Source organism: Delphinus delphis, chromosome 13, assembly GCF_949987515.2.
Source record: "Delphinus delphis chromosome 13, mDelDel1.2, whole genome shotgun sequence".
NCBI lineage: Eukaryota > Metazoa > Chordata > Mammalia > Artiodactyla > Delphinidae > Delphinus > Delphinus delphis.
In genome coordinates, this window is record NC_082695.1 from 9,975,629 (window position 1) to 9,997,632 (window position 22,004).

At 47.6% G+C, this 22,004-nt stretch overlaps 1 protein-coding gene across 1 annotated transcript in view; it reads right to left on the minus strand.

Moving 5' to 3' along the window:
* The window catches only part of CCDC60 (coiled-coil domain containing 60), a 101,023-nt gene that overhangs the window by 2,910 nt on the left and 76,109 nt on the right, over positions 1-22,004 (minus strand). Inside the window, exons 6-12 of the mRNA XM_060029374.1 lie at positions 21,501-21,591; positions 17,041-17,275; positions 9,916-10,000; positions 6,807-6,878; positions 4,067-4,129; positions 3,307-3,429; positions 1,222-1,353 (exon numbers count right to left, since the gene is read on the minus strand). Of these exons, the coding sequence (XP_059885357.1) occupies positions 1,222-1,353; positions 3,307-3,429; positions 4,067-4,129; positions 6,807-6,878; positions 9,916-10,000; positions 17,041-17,275; positions 21,501-21,591 (801 nt within the window). The remainder of the gene's footprint in view (positions 1-1,221; positions 1,354-3,306; positions 3,430-4,066; positions 4,130-6,806; positions 6,879-9,915; positions 10,001-17,040; positions 17,276-21,500; positions 21,592-22,004) is intronic.

Sequence of the window (22,004 nt, forward strand, 5' to 3'; positions counted from 1 at the left end):
ATCTCCCTGTGCTATGCGGCTGTGAAGCTTCTCTTTTGAGAGTTAATCAAGCCAGGGAGGACACAGACACATCTGCGGGATACCTTCTAGGATGCAAGAGGCTCTCACATACAAGGTGCTGCTGCTGCGGGTGTGTGTGTGTGTGTGTGTGTGTGTGTGTGTGTATTTTCCGTGTCCCTGATAACGAGTAAGCAGGAGTCACAGCTTTGTGTATTTCAAGAATCTCTATTAATATGATGACAGCGTGTGAAGGTAGTCTGGGAATCCATCCTTGAGATGGTGGGAACGAGGTAGGTTCTAACCTGGGGGTTCAGGTGTGGGTGATGGCAGCAGTGGTACCTCATGAAAAAAAGGTTTTTTTCCCTGATTGCAGAAAAAGTTGAAGAACTTGATCCTCCATCATACATTGCGGCTGCCCATACTGCTTTCTATCTGTGATCTACGTTTAGATATTTATTCCTGTCTCTTTGTAAGCCCCCGCTCTGCATTATTAGCATTTTTGGAGGGATTCTGGGTGCGTTCTCAGGCTTCCCCATCTTACTCGTAGATCCTGATTTACTCATCCTGACAGGACGGAGCTTTGGGAAATCAGACTCCACTTTTTTATTGCTGCTAAGCATAGAGACAGGTCAGACAGAGGTTTAAAGCCTAACATCTCCTCGTTTGTAAAGCGGGGGGTTAATATGTACCCTTCGGGATTTTTGTGGGGAATAAAATAGATAATTTAGGAGAGTGTCTGCCATCCAGTAATCACTCGATTCCCACTGCTTTTTGTTGTACTTATTATCCCCCCTGTGCTGGCGCACAGGGGTCCTGGGATATGCCTGTCTGGCTTTGTATCTTTAAGAGTTAAATTATTTGGAGAAATATAGTTCTCCCCCCATAGACCTCAGAATCTGTAGAAGTTTCAGATTGGTTTGCCTCTTCTGCCTCTCTTATAGGAGATAGCTTGGATAGGATTTGCAAGCTGGATCAGACAAGGTAAATAGGAGAACACAGCTGGGTAGATTATGTGCCATTCGGGGACTGAGGGGTTCTTGCCTGGTTGTACTCTGGATATAGCCTGGTTTGGGGGTGGGGGTGGTACTGGTGGCCAAGGACAGTTCTGGAGTGATGCCTCTCTGTGTCTTGAAGGATAATGGGATCAAAGGTCATTTTGTCACACCACTGCCCCCTTCACCCACTTCAGGGACTGTCTTATCTGGCTCTCAGGATCTTTACCAGTGCTGTGCAATTTCTTCTGCATCTCCTTTTGCCATGGAGATGTGGTGTCTCATTTTTGCTACATCCTTTTGGAAATTTGAGACAAGGTCAAAAGAACGGAACTTCTGGAGACCTCTTTCTTCTTGGCGCCTGCATCACAGGTTGCATGAGAAAGAGGAAGAAGAATCAGATACTCTTCTCCTTTAACCATCCTAGCTGCCCTTCGAGATCTGAGTTAAACACCTCTTCCTTCTTGCCGTCCTTCTTAACCCTCTCAGCCACTCTAATATACAAGCTGGCTTTGCGCACAAGGGCATACAGCTCTCTCCGAGGTCCTGAAATGCTCAAGTCTCGCTAAATCCAGTCACTTTCTAATCAGCCCTCGTTCTCTCCCTACTTTTGATTGTATTTACACGGCTCTCTCGTCTGTAAAATGAAGGATAATAACGATTCCTAGATCCCAGTGGTGAGGAGGAAATGACAATGTGGGTACAGTGCTGCGCTTGGTGCCAGACACGCAGTAGGTGTTTAACTCACGTTGGTTCCTCTCTTCCCCATTCCCTTTATCACTTGGTGTATATGTCCTATCTCTCCACAGAGACTGTATTACAAATATAACCATGTCCTCATCTATATATTATGAATTTCAATGGCTTTCCATTGACTCAGAGTAAAGTCCTCTGAGTGACTTGCCCTCCAAGGCGCTGGATTGTTCAGCCCCTACGACATCCTCCAGCTTTATCTCTATCCTTTCCATCCCTTTCCTCCCAGCATTTTACGGTTTGGCTCGTGAACAAAGACTCTGAGATAAAGTTCAGCCTCCACAGCTGGGTTAGGAAGGCCTTTTATGATCTGGCCTCTGTCTGTCTCTCCGCTTACCTTGTAAACAACCTAAGCCCCAGCACACCCGACTACTGGCAGTTTATGGCCCACTGTGCCCCTTCTTGCCTCTGGGACTTCGCTGTTGCTTCTCCCTGGAACTCTCTTCCCTCCTACTGTTCCTGTGTGATGGTTTAGGTTTGAATTCCACCTTTACTATTAATACTTAACCACTGTGTGGCCGTCGACAAGAGACATCTTTGAGCCCACTTTTCTCTTCTGTAAAATGGGTCTAGTAATAGCACCTACCCCACAGGACCGTTGAGGCCCAAGTAATAAAAACGAAGCTCTTACACCCATGTCTGGTACATAGTAAGTGCCCTGGAAATATCACCTATTTTTATTAAGCTGAAAATATTGTTTCCTCCAGGAAGACCTTTCTGATTTCCCTTGGACCTTTCTGTGTTCCCTTAGCCCCCTCCTTATGCCCATGCTGGCCCTCATCACCCTGTGTGGTAATCGCCTCTTTATTTGTCTGTCTCTCTCACTAGACTGGGAGCTCCCAGAAGGTAGGGGCAAGTCAACTTTGGACCTGTGGCCCAGAGCAGCTGGTCCCTCCACGCTGAGAGGGTGAGAGGGCAAAGGGTCATCATGAAACCTTCGCTGAATGGATGAGTTCAGTGGGGTGAAAATAGTCACTGTAGTCAAGGGGTCAGGTGGGAAGGGAGGCAGTGACCGGCTTGTTAGAATAGAAAAGAAAAGCTTCTAATTGTCTCCTGCTGCTTGGAAAGTCAAGTTCCAAGTCTCAGTCATGACATTTATGGCTGTGCACGATGCCTACTACTTCTCCCTCCTCTTCAAATGTTCTATGTCCCTTCCCACCTCGGGAGTTTGTCTGTACTTTTCCTGCTGCCTGGAATGTCTTTCCACCTTCTCACCATACCACCAGCTCCTCGCCACGTGTCAGGGCTCAGCCTTAACACCATCTCCTTAGAGAGGTCTTCCTGGATTACCCAACCTGCATTAGGAGGACCCCATGGTTTCTCTCTCTCTCCGAGAACCCTGTTCTCTTACAGTATAGCATGATCATAATTTGTACCTATAAATTTATCAATTCAGTTATTTTGTCTCCGCCCATATTTTCCAGGAGACTACAAGCTCCCTGAGGGCAGGGAACAGGTCCTTCTTGTTCCCTGTTATAACCCCAACTCCTAGCATCTGGTGGGTACAGAGTAAGTGTCAGATGAATGTCCTTTGAGTGAACGGATATATGTGTGCCCTTACTTCATGAGGATTTCCATCTTGTCCTGTAGACAGAGGCCAGCCTCCTGGGCCACATTGTTAAACTTGGCCCTCAGGGCGTTACACACCCCGCTCTTGCAGTGGATGATGTCACGGTTGCTGCGGCTGTGGACACAGATGAGAAGGGCTTGGGGGATAGAGCCCAAGGGACAGGCCCACGAGGCTGGCCTCCCCGGGCCCCAAGGTGCTCTGCAATAACACCCACCCAGGTTCTCCACCCTCACTGGAGCCTCCTTCAGCACTCCCCTGGAGGTAGGAAAGATAGATCTTCCCAAAAACATCAGGCTGGTGGGTCAAGCCTTATTAAACGAGCCCACAGAGAGCCATCTGGTCTCTTCAGCCCAGCAGGTGTTAAGGATGGTGTGATGGAACTGAGAGTACCACCACTTCTTAGCCGTGTGGCCTCTGGCGAGACATTTCACCTGGCCGGGTTTCAATCTGTTCCTCTGCGGAATGGGACACCAGCCCTGGCTCATAGGATTGGTTTTGAAGAATAAGCAAGATAATGAATACAGAATGCTTTGCCCAGCGCCAAGCATGAAGGAAGAACTTGCTGCCGTTGTCGGTCTGGTTGCTCAGCATCTTGGCCGTGAGCCCCTTGCCCTGGGAGTCCTTTGTCCTTCAGGTGTGTCTATGGCTTCAGGGAGTCTGGTGTGCACCGGGTTATTTCTACATCCCTGGGAAGATGGAGAGTTGCCACAGTCCCTCTTACCTGGCATCCTCCGCTGCCCAGCTGGCCTACCTTTTAGACTTCTTCTGGGGCACCTGGGAGTGGCTGTCTCCACTTGTACTGCTGGATCTGTCACTGAAACACAAAGGTTGGTTTCAAGTTGCCTGGAGCCTTATATTTCCAGAAAGGGTGACTTTAGGGCCCCCATGACACCTGCTGGCCACCAGGATTCAGGTGAGGGCGGTGGTTCTAATCGAGGCATCAGAAATAGAACACGATGTGCATTTCCCCCGCGTCTTGGCCTTTACTCCTACCGGATGCACTGCCTGGACAGTCCTCGTTTCTTCTCTACCTGCTCAGATCCCGCCCTGTCTCATGGCCTAGAGCAAGCTCTGCCTGCTCTGACTCTCCAAGTCCAGCTGTGGCCTCTTGCCTCTGCATATTGTTGGGAGGACACATTGTCTGGATCCCAGCTTCATCTGGATGAGATCGGTCTCTCCATCTGGAGGACAGGCTCATTTCGGACCCTCCCACCATCCTCCTCTCTGCACTTGTCAGCACTTACCCTGGGGCTGAGTGCAGACCTGCTGGGGCGGGGGGGTCGAATCCTCCTGGGCACATTGTCTGTGGTGTTCCCGGCCCCAGGCCGCCTCCTCATTCAAGGCTGCTCTTCTCTAAGCTGGACCCTGGCGCTGAGCACCCACCCACTGCACTCAACTCTGGAGGCAGGCAGAGCTGGGTTCAGAGCCCAGCCCTGGCGCTGCCTTCTCCCAGGCTGTGGATAAGCACCTCTGCTCTGGGTCGTCAGTTTCCTCATCTGTCATCAGTCAACTCCTCGTGTCATTTGACCCTTTCTAGGTGGGGGTGGGGGTGGGGGTGAATTCCTTAAGCAGCTGCTCCCTCCTGTGACTCTGCCTGGCTAGGGTTCCTAGATGGGGGTGAAGGTCTTTGCCCGCGCCCATCCCCCCATACATTCTTCCAGGTCCTCCTTCAGTGACCTGGGCCTGCAGCATCTTCTCTCACACGCTGCCTCCCTTTGTTTCTCTAAACATTTGAGAAACTGACTTGACTGCTTTATCTGTGTGACTCTAGAGGGTAAGACTGTTTTTCTTATCCCTATGATGTGTGGCTAACCCTTCCCTTCCAGCCCTGTGGCAGGCGGGGCTTCTTCAGGCCATTTCCCAGACCACTCCCCATAGGAAAGGGCCCGGCCTTTGCTGCTTTTCCCAGAGGCTCACTGGACTAGACCTAGAGACCTTAGGTCTGGCAGGTGATGGAGCAAGCCCTATCCCACCTTGCTGGGAAGCAGAGCCCTAGTGATAATACCCAGAAGGCCATGTGTTTGGATTCCACCCAGCTGCCCCAACCTCTGCTGCTGAACTCTCTGGGGGAGCAGGCTGGCTTTGACCTTCCTCCTGTAGACGGCTCTCTTCTAGGGCTGATAGTGTGACTTGGCGGGGAGGCAGGAGAGGAAGGAAGCAGTGTTATTAGCTGTGATAAACAAACCAGCAAACAACAACAAAAGACCCTTCTGCCTGTCTCAGTCTCCCCTCTCCTTGGCCCTCCTTGAGTTTCAGCCATACTGGTCTTTGCTCAGTGCCTCTAAGCTTCCTCCTGCCTCAGACCCTTTGCACATGCTATTCCCTCTGCTCAGAACACTATTCCTACTATTCCTTCTAGAGCAGGGACTGTAGGCTCTACAGGGGGAAGGGCATAGGAATCACCTGGAGAGATTGCTCAGAATGAGAATGCAGATCCCAGATCCCAGACACAGGCTAGCTAATTCTTCTTTCTTCCTTCAGGTCTCAGCTTAAATGTCAAACTCAGCCTTGGTTAGAACCCTGATGCTCAACATTCACCAAATCCTCCATAATCCTCCTTCAGAATGCTTTCCACAGTCACGATTATACAGCTGCCTCTGTGGTGTTATTTGATAAACGCATGACTCTCCCATTAGAACAGCAGTTCTCAACCATGGGCAGGATGCAAGGGGTCCATGAACGCAGATGGAAAAAACCAGCTTTTACCTCTTCACCCAGCCTTTCACAGAAATGGAAATCACCACTTCTCCACATCACGTTAAAATTGTGGGAGAGATTTTGAAAAATCATTTACACTTGACACTAAAATTACAGTAGTTATTAGACCTGCTGCTAAGTCTTATTGTATAAGGTATTGCTAAAGAAGCTCACAGACGACTATATATCTCACGTTTGGTTGTAATATTGTAATCGATATTACTATAGATTTCTTTGTAAACCTTTGTCATTTATAGTCTGCATTTGAAAGCATTTTTTCTGAAAGGAGTCTGTAAGCTTCCTCGGATGGTCAAAGAATCTATGTCACAAAAGGAGTTATGACCCCAGACCAGACAGTGGGATCCACCCACGTGGTCAGACTGCTCCTGTCTTGTTTGCTGCTGAATCTCTGAAGAGCTGAGCACAGTTCCTGGCATACAGCGGGGACTGAGGAATATTCTATAGATGAATAAATGAATTGAGGGCAGACCTTTACCTCCCCCGTTACAAGTCACCCAAGTAAAAAGGGAAGAGGTAGTTCTGTAACATACCCTCCCCACTTCATCCCTCCACTACCAGAAGATTGTAACTTCATGGTATACGATTATTGGGAAGAAATGGCTGAATACTCACCCCCAAGACCTGGGAGTTAAGGAACTTATTTCCAGGGAATAAGGAAGAAGATCCCCCTCCCTGCCCCACTTTCCACAGTCTGGTGAGGGGCATCTCTGCAACGCCACCCATGACTGTGCGGTGCCTCCTGACCCACCTGCTAGGGCCCCAGGCCTTCCTACCTTGATTTGCGGGTGGTCTGCATGTCTTTATAGGCAGAATCACTCTTGTTTTGTCTGAGCGTTGAGAAGATACTGCAAAGCAAGATGAGTCACTTAATAAGGCGCTGAACAAATGATGCTCCCCAAGGCACTAAACATCTGTGGGAGAGTTCTCCTTCTAGGGCAGGGACCCTAGGCTCTACAGGAGGGCATGAATCACCCGGAAAAATTGCTCAGAATGAGAATGCAGATTCCTGAGCCACACTCCCAGAGATCTGGATACATCAGGCCTGGAGTGGGACCCCAGAAGCTGCATTTAAAACCACACACACAGACTTCCGATGCAGGTGTGCAGGGAGCATACTTTGCAAACCTTAGCATTTCCTGGCATACCATGAAATGATGCCTGCTTGAAGTGCCTGTTAAAAAATGCGGTCTCCTCTAAGGATTCTGATCCAGCGGGTCTGGGATGAAGACCAGAAATTTGTAGTTTTCACAAGCGTCCCAGCTGATTCTGACCTTCAGGGACATTTGTAAAATACTGCTAGAGGATTTTAAGAAAAGGTCATCTTCCTAGTGATGTTATGGTCTGAATGTTTATGGCCCCCCAGATTCATCCCAAGAGGATGCTGTTAGGAGGTGGTGGCCTGTAGGAGGTGATTAGATCATGAGGGTGGAACCCTGAGGACTGGAATTGAAGCCCTTATAAAACAGACCCTTGAGAGCTAGCTTGTTCTTTCTACACGTGAGGACACAGTGAGAAGGCAGCCGTCTATGAGGAACAGGGTCCCTGCCGGACGCTGATCTGCTGACACCTCGATCTCGGACTTTCTATCCTCCAGAAACTGTGCGAAATAAATGTCTCTTGTTTACAAGCTACTCAGTTATGGGATTTTTATTACACCAGCCCAAATGCCCTAAGACAGGTGACCAGAGCGCGGTCTGGCCCTTGAGGCTGAGGGCTGGGAGAGAAGGCTTTCAGGGGTTCCTAAAATCCCCAGAATTCTACGTCAGTCTTGATGGGAGCAGACCTGCTGTCTAAAGTGAAATAGGAATCTACATTTTTAAAGTGCGGAGGGCAAAAGCAAACCTTCAGCTTCCCCTAACTGTCTCTGGGCAGCTCCACAGAGAAGCCTTCAATATCTGCTGCCTTAGCAAGGGATTAGGGAGATTCTTCTCCCAGAGGAATTGAAGAGGATGGGAAATTTCAACAGGTTCTTGCACTGTAACCATGGTTATTTTATCATTAAAGTGAATGCAGAGGCCACGTGATGAGTTCTGTGAGAACCAGGTTCTTGTGTGGTTTTGTCTTTGAGGACCTGAAGCAGGTCACTCCCAGCCATCCTTCTCCATCTATGAGATGGGACCATGGTACTGGGTACTGGTTAATCAACCTGTCTCAGCGAGTGGCTGCAGAGGTTCCACAGGACACTGTATGTGAAACAAAAGTAACAACCACCACCACCACTGTCACCAATTTTTGCTTGCTTACAGTATGCCAGGCACATGCTAATATGTTAAATGCATTATCTCATTAAATGCTTCAAATGACTCAGTGACGTAGACATTATTTCCACAACAATAAAAACACTTTACTAGGAAATTATCATCTAATTCTCATTACAACCCTTTGGGATAGGTTGTTAACGAGCCTCATTTTACAGAATTGGAATCAGGTTCAGAGAGGTGAAGCAACTTGCTCAACAGCACACAGCAATTAAATCACGGAAATGGAGATTGACCCTAGTCTACTTGGTACCACCGCCAGTGCTTTGATGAAACACAATCTCATTTTACAGATAAGAAAGCTGAGGTTTAGAGAAAGGCTGAGGGACTTGTTCAAAGGCACTAGGTCTTGAACCTACGTCGGTCTGACTCCAAAGCCAGTATTTCATGGCGTGAGTTCTTGCAAAGGAAGGAGCCTCTTGGAGCTGATGCTTCATCACTGTCATCTGTCTTTAACACTGATAAATCAGGCGCAGCGACCGGGGCCTTAAGGGCCAACACTGTCTCTGAGAGCCTTCAACGCCACCCTCCAGAGCCCCGATGTGAGTTGAGGCAGCAGCAGCCAATTCATCATTAACAAGCAGAGGCGGGTGTGATGCATATGAACGTGCTTGGTGAACCGTACTTATGCTAATAACAATAACCGATAAGTCATAGCCGGCATCCCAGGAGGCTGAAGGTGACGATGAACCTCTCCAGTGCCTCATTTATTCTCAGGAAGTCCTCTGCTTACTCTTGGAAAGGGAACTTCAGCTCTAGCCTGCGTGCTCTCTGAGGCTTTTAGAGGCCAGAGGTCCAGGGGACAGGGCTTTCCGCCGGAAGGAGGACACCTCAGGTTCAAGTCTGACTCTCTGAGCCAATTACACTGGTTGCCGGCTTGAAACTTCAAAGGGTTCTTTTTGTTCCTAGGATAGAAATCAGAATCCTAGAGGTGGCTTCCAAGGTCCCCAGACAGACTTATATCTCTGCCCATCCCATCTGGGAAGCATTTCAGTTCCTTGAAGGTGCTACGCTCCCTTTGGACCATGTTTGCACATGTGCTGTCTGCAGTATTCACTCCCCGGGCTGGCTCTCCCGGCGACCCCCCAGCGACTCTGGCTGGTGAGCTCCTTCTCATGCTTCATCCAAAATCTCAGCTTAAAGTTTCTTCTTTGGAGGGAACTTCTCTCATCCCATCCCGGACTAGATCAGATGCCCCTATTATGTCCTCTCACAGGTCTGAGCTTTTCTTTCATAACACTTCCTGCAATAATTAGTACGGTCCATCCATATTCATAAATACTCACTAAAAGGATGAATGAATAAACCTCTGGGTTCCTGGGAAGCAGGGCAGCGGAGTGGATAAGAGAACAGTTTTTGGAATACGAAAGATTTGGATTCGAGATGCGGCCTTACCATTCGTTAGCCTCTCTGAACCTCATTTCCTTACTTGTAAAATGAAGACAACAGTACCTACCTTGTAGGGTTATTGGAAGAACTCAGGGAGGTGATACGCATGAGCAAAGTACACGGCTCAGCGCTTGTCACAGAGGAAATGCTCAGCCGTTGGGAACTGCTGTCCTTTCTGTTATCACTATGATGCTGACTGACATCCTTTATTTGCCCAGGTGTCAAAAGAACATACCTGGCCGCTTGTTTTTGCATCCCATCTGCCATTGTGACTGTTCTCTGAGCATCTTCCCGAACCATCTCCAGGAGCTTCTGCAGATCTGATGGGAACACAAGAGGTCACTGTCCGCAGGGTGCTCGTGAGACAGGACTGCGCAGGTCACGGCCCAGCCCCCAGGCCGATATCGCCTCTGCTCTGGCGTACTGGGGAGACGGAGAAGGATGTGACCGGGGTCTAGAAGTCTGCAGGTTGTAAACGTGACTCGTCTGCTTCCAACCAGTGACTGGCCATCTCCTCTGGGACGACAGCTAAATTCCTCCCCGTGGCCTGTGAGGCCTTGAGGGTCTTGGCTTCTTTCTATTTCCTGTTTCATCTCATTCCTCCTGGCCGCAGCCCCCCTCCACCCTGCCCTTAAACACTCTTCTGTAGCCTGAGATAACTGTTTCCAATTCCAAGAAGAGATCAACTTGCCCGGGAAAACCCTCTCTGATCCCAAAGACCTGAAGCTCCAAACTGGCGATTCGCAGGCCGACTCTAGCTCGTAAATGTGTTTGATTTGATTTGATGTAGACGCTCAAACTTTTCGTAACTGGAAGTTTTCACATTACAAATCCGGGCCTCCAGTTTCCCTGGAAAAGACTCTGAGGTGGGGCTCATCCCGTGCTGATGGGGCCCTTTAGAACTTCCAGTGCATTCTCCAGCTCCCCGTGCCCCCCCACTCCTCACTGCATTAGTTGATTTGCATATTCATACTTCACATTGTTGCTTTTTACACGATGTAGAGATATTTCTTTGTGCCTGACTATTATGGGTTGACTTGCGTCCTCCCGAAAAATAATGTTCAAGCCCTAATCCTCAGTACCTCAGAATGTGAATTATTCATATTCTTATTTAGAAATAGGGTGGCTGCAGGCGCAACTAAGATGAGGTCATACTGGAGTAGGATGGGCCCTCAATCCAATACGACTGGTGTCCTTGCAATAAGGCGGGAGAGACACAAAGGGAGAAGATGGCCATGTGATGACAGAGGCAGAGACTGGACTGCTGATGTGTCTACAAGCCAAAGTGCCAAGGCTTACCAACAACTACCACAAGCTAGAAGAGGCAGGGAAGGGTTCTCCCATACAGATTTCAGAAGAAGCATAGCCCTGCTGACACCTTCATCTGGAGTCTAACCTCCAGCACTGTGAGACAATAAATTCCTATTGCTTTAAGCCAGGAAATGTACTTTGTTAAGGCAGCCCTGGGAATCTAATACATGGACACTCTTAAAAGTTGGAAAATAATATATATTTGGAGTAAGCTAGGTGCTTCAAGAAAAGTGGGAGAGTGGAAGCCCTAAGTGTTTTGTACAAATACAGATGGGCAAGCAGTTGGCACCCTGCTTGTCATACAGGCATCTCTGTCGATATTTGCTAAATAAATAAGCAAACGATTAAGGAGGGAAAAAAAGTAGGAGGGGGTTTGGGAGACTATGAGCTAGATTTGGAATATCAATGAAGGAAGACAGGGCCAACATGGACACCTTTCACTCTTTAGTAGGTGCCTGTAGTCGGCTCAAGGTCAAGTCCCAAAAGCCGTACCTGCAAGGGTGAAGGCAGTGCTTCCCAGCGCCATTTGTGTCCAACCTTGTTTGTGAATGCAAGTCACTGGGTGCTAGGGAAAGGGTGCTCCCGTCAGTGACCTGGGAGCCATCTAGGCTGTGACAAACGTCAGCATTTAGCCACTTTCCACTCCCCCTTCCTCATTCTCAAGTACTGATAGTTTATCTTCCCAGTAACTGGTGGGCATGATTCCATCTGACCTGGATCTGATCTTCACTTTTGTCTTGTCACGCCCACCTTCCCTACTGCCACGCATCCCAGAATCCTTGGGGTGTGTCCAGAAGCCTACTGATGAGGGAGCCCTGGATGCTTCCTCCACTTTCTTCCCTTCTCTTGGGGACCCAGCAGCACCATCTGACCACTCCCCCACTCCTGCCCCTACCTGGAAGCAAACCAGTCTAGTGGGTGGATACCAGCAAATGAGCCCAGAGACCTGGCACACTGGGCAGCTCTCCTAGAGGGTCCCCTATAAGGCTCCATGTGCCGTTTAATGCACCAAAGGTTTCTTTCTGCCAGTAATGCCTCTGGGCAGGAACGGTGCCCACCGACATCAAGCTCCACCCGTCACGTAGCTGAGGTTGGATATGTATGAACTAGAACAAAGCCTTGGGACTGTGAGGCCCATAGCTACCCGCCAAGGCCCATGTCTACCCACCAAGGCCCATGTCTACCCACCAAGGCCCATGTCTACGCTCCAAGGAAGGAGAGATTTCTTTGGAAAAGGTGCAGGTGCCACAGAATAGAGTCTCCCTGAGGAAGACAGTCTTGTGATGGATGTCCACACTCAGAGGAACCTGCTTAGTTCTCAGTCCCCAGGGCTATGGGGATGCCATTGCCCAGTGCTCAGAGATAACAGCATCCCCTGTTTCAGCGCCGAATCACACCCCTAAAGGAAAAATTCTAACTCCCTTCCTCCATTGCCCATCCCCGGCCTGTCTAAGAATCCCCCTCGAGAGCAACTATACCCATTTCTTCCTCTCTGTTGGGGGAAAAGAGAGGAAGTCCTTTTGTTGTATGGGGTTGTTTCGGTGGCGGAGTGGGGGGAACAGTAGAAGGCACAGGACCCCTCTTTTTGAGTTACTATTTAAGTGAGTTTCTCCTCTAACAGTTCCAAGACTGGAAGATTCAAGACTGGCAGAAGGAATGGTCTGGGCTTTGGTTCCTCCGGAATCCCCTGGCCATTGATTTGGGAAGGGACCATTCCACAGAGAGGCCATGGCCTGCTGTCCCCAGCGATCTGTGTCCACAAAGACTTCATTATGCAGCCAGCCCTGGAAATTAAACCTTGGTCAGATGGCATGTCTCTTAGAATAGGATTCATGAATTCAGAATCAGTTGGAGGAGGTTTTAGAAGGCAATGGAAGTCTGGGAAATTAATCTACTTTTGTGAAGGCTCTGACAAATGCAATGGAGGTTAAGGTATAAATAGAGAAAAAGGGTGAAGAGGCTGAGGGAGAAGGACTTTCTCTCCTGGGTGTTGGTCTCTGGTGGGAATGCATCTCCCAGCCATTGCTGTGCACCTGCCGTGTGCCAGGAAGAAGGTGAGTAAGACGCTGTTCCACGCCTGAAGGGAGCTCACACTCCTTTGTCCTTTCTTTAGTAACAGAAATATATGTATGCATATGTACTTTTGTGTGTGTGTGTGTGTGTGTGTGTGTATACTTTTGTGTCTGTGTGTGTGAGGGAAGCATTTATTAGCCCAATTTCCCAACATGCTTTGTAGCTAGGTGTGCCCCTGTGACTAAATTCTGGGCCATGAGATTTTAGGAGAAATACTGTATGAAGCTGCTGAGAAGACTGCTTAAAACTCAGCTGGAAGTGAGCACTTCTCTACTTCACCTACTTCCTTCTGCTTCCCTCGTAGGATGTGACTCTGATGACTGGCATTCCAGCAGCCATTTTGGACCATGAAGTGATCCGTGGTGGAGAAGAAAGACAGAAGGAAGTAGGATCCCTGATGATCTTCTGGAACCACCCTATCTCTAATCTGTAAGAAAAATTAGTTTTTATCTTTTTTAAGCTACTCTTTTTCAGGTCTCTGTACCTAGCCAAAAGAAGTTCCTACCTGATACAGTGAGGTGTAGTTGTAAATTAAAATTAAGTACTTAATACAAGCAAATACAAAATACTAAGAGAATTGAGAGAATGAGAGTCAGGGAAAACTTTACAGGGGAGGGAATATTTGAGCTGGGTCTTAAAGGTTGAATAGGAGTCCATTCGACTGAAGGAGGGCATGAAAGAAGATGCATTGTTTAGGAGGAGAGAGTATTTTTAGTGAGGCTGGAGCACCTGGTATAAGGTGTGACATGGCAAGAGCGGAGCCCATTATAGGCAGCCTGGGACAAGATCAGATGCAGTGTCTTAGAGGCAATGGGGGGGGGGTCTCTGAAAGATATTAAGCTGGGAAGCACTACGTTAAGTTTTTAATTTAGAAAGTTCCTTCTGGTTCAACACGGACAAGAATCTGCAGGCAAGGGAGGGTAAGACAAGAAGCAGAGGTTAATTACGAGGCTACTACTGTCATCTAGATGAGAGATGATGAAAACTGGACCAGGGCTCCCCAGCCTAGGTGCCTACAGGGAGCAGATACCACAGGTGAGTGACAAAAGCTAGTGTGAGAAAAATCAGGCTGCTCTCTTGGTCCTTCATTTCCCACTTTTTCTAGAGACTTGGGTAAAGCATAGAAATTAAGTGTGACATGAGGGCCAGACTGCCTGGTTTCAAACTCTGGCTTCATCACTTATCGGATGTGTGCCTTTCGGCACATAACTTAACCTCTCTGTGCCCCAATTTCCTCATCTGCAAAATAGGCAAAAAAAGTTGTTGTGAGGATTAAATGAGTATGTATATCTGTGTATATTCACATACACACACGCACACACACACACTCACATATACAGTGCCTGACACATAAAAGTCCTCTTAGGGTTAGTTATTGTATCATCATCATTATCATTCTAAGACAAACAAGAGGGCAAAGGAGATGATAAAGGGGCAAGCACTTGGCCAGCTGGGAGCAATGTAATGACTGGGAGTAACAGGGAGTGGTGGGGACTGTGGGAAACTAGAGAGCACATGCCCCACCTAAGAAGGGCAGCTCCAGTTGACTGCTGTCATGTAGGGTTGCAGGCCCACTGTTGCCACAAAGAATAACTTTTTTAAAATCAGAATTTTGATGTCCAATCTCTCTTAAAAAGTCACTCCTACTTTTTTTTTTTTAAACAAAGCCTTGTGTGGTAAACAAAACACAGTCTGCAGGAACCAGCCCATGTGCCCCAATTTTCTATCTCTAAACTAAGACAAAAGCAATAGGAATGAAGAGGGTAGGGTTCAAAAGAGCTTTGGGAGATGGCACTGGTTGCGGCAGGCAACTGGTTAGACTGAGAGTAGGAGTAGGGTGGCCGTTAGGGAAGGGTCTGTGGTGTCTCAGGTGCCTGGAGAGAGGGCACTATTCTCCCCTCCCCTCACTGCCAAGTCTCTTCTCCCTCTGGTCCCTCCTCCCTTCAGCTCTCAGGTTGCCACTGGGAGAAGCACACGTGAACTCTGGTCCCTCCTTCCTTCAGCTCTCAGGTTGCCACTGGGAGAACCATACGTGAACTCTGGGACTGAGACACTTCTTGAAGCTGGGGACTCTTCTCTGCTTGTCTTACTTGAGAGCAAGGTTTTCAGAGTTAAGAGACACAGCGCGGACACAACATTAATAACCACACACAGACCTTTGAAAAGAAAACCAGGTCTTGTTACCCCTACACTTGCAACCTTCCAGAGCCTTCCTCTTGCACTTGGAATAATTCTGAAGTCCTTACCTTGCTCTACAAAGGCCACGCATGCTCTCACCCCTGCATCCCCCCCCAGCTTCGTGTCTTCAGAAACTCAAATGTCAGGGCTGAGAGAGGCTTCCCTTGCCCACCCTGTCTAACCTAGCTCCATTCCCACCAATAGTCTCTCTCTAGCCTGAATCTTGTTTTATTATCTTCCAATCATGTATTATCTGCAATTGGCTTGCTATTTATGGCTTTCTTGTTTATGTCTGCTTTTTCCTTGTAAAATATAAGCTTGGGGAGGGTAGGTACTGTCATCCTCGGTTCCACAGTAGCTGCTCAATAAATACATTTTGAATGAAAGAAGGTTCAAGAAATCCAGAAGAGTCATACATCTGATGACGGTTTATCTCGGTTCCTCTCCATCTGCGATAATACTTCTGTTCAGCAAACAGCTTTTCAGGGCTTAGAACTTTTCTTGGTCTCCTGTTAGCAAGGGGGATGGTGGAAAATTTTCTCATTGGCCATCATTACTATGAGTCCTGACCACTTACTGAACTTTTGCACTTTTGCCCATTTCTGGCTTTGATAATCGGGACCCTAATCAGGCTTTCTGGTTTACCTTGACCTTTTTTTTCAACCTCCTTGTATCTGTACTAAACCTGGTCCAGCTTTGGTTGCTATGGGCATTCTAGATTGTGTGAAAGAACACTGATTGAGCAGGCAGGCCTCAGCTTAGGTGGCACTGAGGGGACAAAGCATGTGGGGATATGGCAGAGAAGGTGTTTCATGCACCAGAGTCAGTAGTTCTGCAGTGAGCCTTCCTCTTTCATGCCCCTTTCTCTTTCTTCCTTCTGCCTTCTCCATCTTTCTGCATAAATCCTTTCTTTTCCTGTCTCCTTTTACTATAGAAGCTCAAGCCAGAAAGTCCTGAAAATGAACTTTTTAACACGACTTATGGAACCCAGTCACAATTCTACCTGGTGGAGGTCCACAGGGTCCCCCTAAAAGAGTGTGCAAAAACATGTATGTGTGTGTGCTTGAATTTTTTTCCTAAAGAGAGGCCCATAGTTTCCAACAGATTTTCTAAAGAACCTGTGTCCCCCAAACAGTGAACCACTGAAAAGGCTTGTTTCAGAGTGGGGGGGGGTCACAGAGTGATACAACTTCCCTATATAAAATGTCCAGAAAAGTCAAACTTCCAGAGACAGAAAGTAGACTTGTGGTGGGAAAGGGGAGGGACTGCCAGTGGACGTGAGGTTTTCTTTGGGGTTGATTGAAATGTTCTAAAATTAGATGGTGCTGTTGGTTATACAACTCTATAAATTTACAAAAAACCGTTGACGCGTACACTTAAAACAAGTGAATTTTATGGTATGCAAATTATACCTCAATAAAGCTGCTGGCACCGAATTTCAAAAACATAGTATGAAAAAATGTAAAATATCTTATCAATACTTTTTTATATGATCACATGTCGAATGACAATATCTTATAAATTGGGCTAAGTAAAATATACTATTAAAATTTTTTAAAAGAGCAGTTGATGACCATGGGCTGTCTCCCAAGGAGAAATGGTTCGGAGTAACCCAAGTTAGAGTATATTTCTGATCTCCACTGAGGGAAAGCAAAGGGGTCCATGGAGCCTGAACAGGGCTAGGGGACCTGTGTGTCTCCTTTACCTGAGTGGGGCGAAGGTGGAGCACATGGGGCTCTTGATATCTGGCTTCAGGGCAGAGTCAGGGCAGACTCGTCAGATCTAAGGAAGGACTTACTGACATGGAGAGGTTCTTCTTCAGGCTTGGCCGAAGACGATTCACTGTCCTCAACGTCCTTGCTGCCTGTCGCCTGGGTGATCACACTCTGGGGCTCATCTGAGCCCGGGTTCACGGAGACCATGCTGCTCTGGGGGGATGACCCTCCACTTGTCCGAGACAGACTGAGGGTGGAGCCTCGCCGGCTTGGTTTGTAGCTGGTGATGCGTGCTACAGGCACCTTGAATCTCTTGGTCTGAAGGAAAGAGAAAATAAAGAGGGATTTTAGAAAGGAAGGAAGGAAGGGAAGAACGGAGGAAAAGAGGAAGGGAGGGAGGAAAGTAGGAAAGAAAAAAAGCGAAAACCTGGCTCTGAATGTGAATTCCTTTTGGCTCTTTCCAAACACCATGAGACATATCCTGGGTCTGGAAAGACCTTCTGTCACAAATCAAGATAATTTATACACACGTGTTTATTGGAAGCGAGTTTGATGGGACTTATTCTACTCAGTGAGTGCAATGGTTGCCCAGGTAGTCACCACAGGAAGCCAAACATGTATTCCAATGATGTTGCCTTGGACGACAACGGTTTTTTACTTTTCTTTTGTAATAATCATCAGAGTTGATTTTTAAACTGGGGGAGGATGGGTCTAATTTCTTTAGCTGCATCTTGGTTTCGACCCCCAATTCTATGTATCAACCTTTTGTTCACCAAATGACACCTGGGGCTCAAAGAATAAAGATTTATGTTCACTGGGGTTTTCTGAAGAATACAAGATGGAGAAAACTCTAGGCTTGACTCTCAGGAGGTGCAGGTGAGGGATGCAGATTTGTCTGATGAGGGGGCACTCTTGGGTGGAGGGGGGAGGAGCCATGATGGAGGTGGGTGGGAAGACCTAGATGACAAGTCCTAGGAGGTGAAAGGGGGCAGGTAGGGAGAGTCCTGCGAGAAGAATGGGGATTTTTGGAAGGAGTCAGAGTGGACAGGTTACAGGAATGTGTGCGTGTCTGTGTGTGCGTGCGTGCGTGCACACACACCGTCTTGCATGACTGGTGTCACTTCAGAATGTACTGTGTGGGCTTATGTCTTCATTTAATTCATGCTTCATGTCTAACTTGCCCTAAGTTGCTCAGCTGCTCCAGGATAAGAGCTCAGTGAGGGTCTGGGCTACAGTTTACACTCCATTAAAAGAGAAACAATTTCATTTGAGAACATTTGAAATGAAAGCCCTTGGAGGGCAGTCCAAGGTCTTCTTTGGATGAAACTCATAGTGTGTGATACCCTAGGGAAGAAGATAAGGAGAAGAGGCAGCACTGAAGACCACACAACATTTAATAAATATCTAACAGGGTGGAGAGAATTGTTTTCAGCAGGACTCACTGAGAGTCCACTGTGTGTGATCAGAAGTAATGTTTTGATTGGCCACCTCATGGGGCCCTGAGTGTAGGTGGAACCTCCCTGCTCCGGAAGAGCGGAGGGATTTCTTGCTTGCACAGGGCAAGGGGAGGGTGGGGGAAGAGAGACGGAAGAAGGTTGTGGGGCTTAAGATGTGATATCTTCCTGGGAAGGCCACCTCCCCCAATGTATTCAGTGAAATTCTACACAAGTGACGGAACGCTTCAGAATGTGATAGCCTGGGGAACTGGAGTTCAAACTGGGTTTAACCGGATCTCCAAGGGAGCATGGGAGTTACAAAATGACTGTGATAAAGAAAAAGCAAATGCCGAAAGTTGGCATGTTCTTCCCTTTGATAAATTAGGGGCTTGATGCAATGGTCCCTTTGTCCTGGCATCGCAACTGGACAAGAGCTTGCCAGACTGACAGCCCCTCTGCTCTCCGCCCCCAGAGGGAGAGAGAATGTCAGCGCTCAGGGATAATACCTGTAGAAGGCAACTCTTCCTGTCTCACCTGGCACGACATGAATTCTTGACTCTGGAAACCACACTCTTTACATCAATGTCATTTTTGAAGGCTGGACAGATTGTGTCACCAGGGCAGCCTGGAGTCTTGCAATGAGCACCAGACTCAGAGCCAGGGGACCTCAAGGGGGCCCTGAACAGGTCACTCTCCCCTGCTTCCGTCCCCTCGTCTATACAACAGAGAGGACGGGCTGGGATGATCTCAGAAGAGCTTTCCATACCCAGAGTTCTGTGTGCCTCTTCCCTGCATTAGGATTTCATCCTGTGCTCCTGAAGTTGCCATTAATTAAAATTCAATTAAAAGCCACAGACAGTAAACCCAGAGTGAAGGGCTGACACTTCTCATTAATTGAGAGTGGCAGAAAAATAAAATGTGGGGGGAAGATGTGACAGGCAGTTTCAGCATCCTGCTTGCCCTTTACTGAACTGACTCTCCCTGAATTGACTGAAATCCCCAAATGTTTCTTCTCTCTGTTTTGTATTTCACTCAGGAGTGGTATTAACTGGCTGCCGTGTTGCACGTCAGGAGGGACGGCTTTTTGGCAACAAAGGAAAAGATTTCCCTGAATGATTCCTTGTACTTTCTTAGAAGGAGGGATTTCAAACTGGTGGCCCATGGGGAGACATGTTCAGCTGCCCAGAATTCTACAGATTGGGGACATCTTTATATAAGAACTGAGGTTACTGGTCTCTCTTGAAAATGATAAGCCCTGGGTCCCATCTTCACATGAGTAGAACTAAGCAGAGGTTCTTCCCTTTAGCTGTGCAGAATTCCTGTTTGCCACAGACCTCACCACTCCCTACTGTGTTACCCAGCCTGATTTTTTTCATTTATGCCATTTGTCCAGCTCTTAATGATCACTGCCTTGGCACTGACAAGCTCCACACATACAGAAGACTATCAGTTGCTGTGGAAGTTGACTGGAGCCTCTCTTTCAAAGTCCTTAATTTACAGGTGAAGAAACTGAGTTCAGGAGAGAGGAAAGGACTTCTCCAATGCCATGCAGTGAACAGAGTCACAGTGGCTAAACTAGGTCTCCTGATCCCTAATTCAGTGCTCCCTCATCCTCAGAATGGACCACACTGCAGCCCAGAGTTTGATCTACAAACTCGCCCAGGGGGGATTTCAATTCAGTGAGAGTTCAAGTGCAGTGACTCACTCGTCCTTCCTCCAACTGTAGTTGTGACTATTCCTGAAGGACATTTTTTTAAAGGTTTGTGGCTCCTGCTTTTTCTGTGCATCTCTGGAGACAGATACACACGATATCTCCATAGCAACTTTCTGTGATAAAAACAAAGGCTCTCCTTCTCAGGGCACTTAGAAGTGCCCTGATGAAACAGCAAGAAAACGGTGAAACTTCATGAGGGGCAATGATAATCCTACCAGAGAGAACATGCTTTTGAAGAGCTCAGTGTTTTAATAAACAGGGTTTAGTAAACAGACCCAGGATTAACTCTGGGCTCTGCCACTGCCCAGCTGTGCGGCCTCATGCAAATCACTTAACCTCTTCAAGCCCTAACTTTCTGCTCTCCTACCTGGAAATAAGAATACTGCCCCCATGGGGTTGGTTATTAGGAGGACAGGACTGGCTAATACACCTAAAGAGCTTCCTTAGCACAGAACCTGGCCCACTGTAATTCTGTTCAAGATTGGCTTCTAAAAATTACATAACCACAATAATGCTCAGCATTTTCACATTTTCAAAGTGAGATTGCATACTGTTACCTGGGGTTCTTTACTAATGTAAAAGAGATAGCTAGTGGGAAGCAGCCTCATAGCACGAGGAGATCAGCTTGGTGGTTTATGACCACCTAGAGGGGTGGGATAGGGAGGGTGGGAGGGAGGGAGATGCAAGAGGGAAGAGATATGGGAACATATGTATAACTGATTCACTTTGTTATAAAGCAGAAACTAACAACAACCAAAAAAAGAAGTGAGCAGAAACCAGCATTATATCCATTTTGTGGTTGGAGCACAGGTTCAGCAAAAGTCTCATCGTGTGTTCTCTCAACTGCCTTTAGCTCTCTACTCTTGCCATTATTATTACTATGGTGCTTGTTTGTTAAGTGGATGAGTTTGGGGGTTTGGGGGGTTAGGAATGGTTTTGAGTGAAAAGAATAGACCTCTTGATTTTCTCTTAATAATAAACACACGTTCTAGTTTGTAGAAAACCCTGTCTGTTCAATCACTCACTTATTTTCTGACTGAGTTTGAAAGAAAAGGGAGAGCGAGAGAGAAAGAGAAGTGACTGTTACTGATTAAACGTAGACAGTGAGTGAATCCATTTCCTTCCAGTGACATCTTATGGGGCGGCTGCTCGGCCACCCCTTCCCTGCTGCGTGAGGTGGTGTCCAGCCAAACGACATTTCTTCTAAAATCCCCAGATAAGCATTTTAATTAAAATTTATAAAAACCATCCAACAGCACGAGGTTCTGACTTCCCTTCACTCAGAGAACCAAGTAGAAAAAAAAAAATCCCATCAGAGAGAAGACTGGCGAAAATGCCTCCCACCCAAGTTGGGGCTGGTAGCCAGGCGGCAGAGTCACGTGCTGACAGTTACCTTTGGGGCTGTGATGAAGCGCTCCCACCTCTGTCCCATGGACTTGTCCTTATTGATTTTTTTTATTGTGCTCTTGCTTCCACCTGGGTCCCTGAGTGAGAAACAGCTTAATGAGTTTTCCGTTTCTAGAGCCTCAGTTTTACTACAAGTACTTTTAAGAAATGCAATAAAGAGATGATGGATGGTGGCTGTTCTCTGCTCTGATTTTTTCCCCCTCCTATACTCGGGAAGCAGTGGAAGGGACAGTTCTTCACAGCCGGGTCTCGCGAGTGGGAATCGAGGTTAGGAGAGACCACCGCTTACTGGGTAGGGACTGAGGGAGGTGGAGTGTATTTGTACACATTCCGCATCTGTTTGCGTTTTGGACTTGGGTCCTCTCATAGACTCCAGGGCAGGTCTGCGGTTCCTCTTGGGGGTGGATTAAAAAGCATGTTCATTTCCAAATCTCTGCCTGCTCTGGTGCCTAAGGGTCCCACCATCAGGGTCACTTCTGAGTAAACGCAC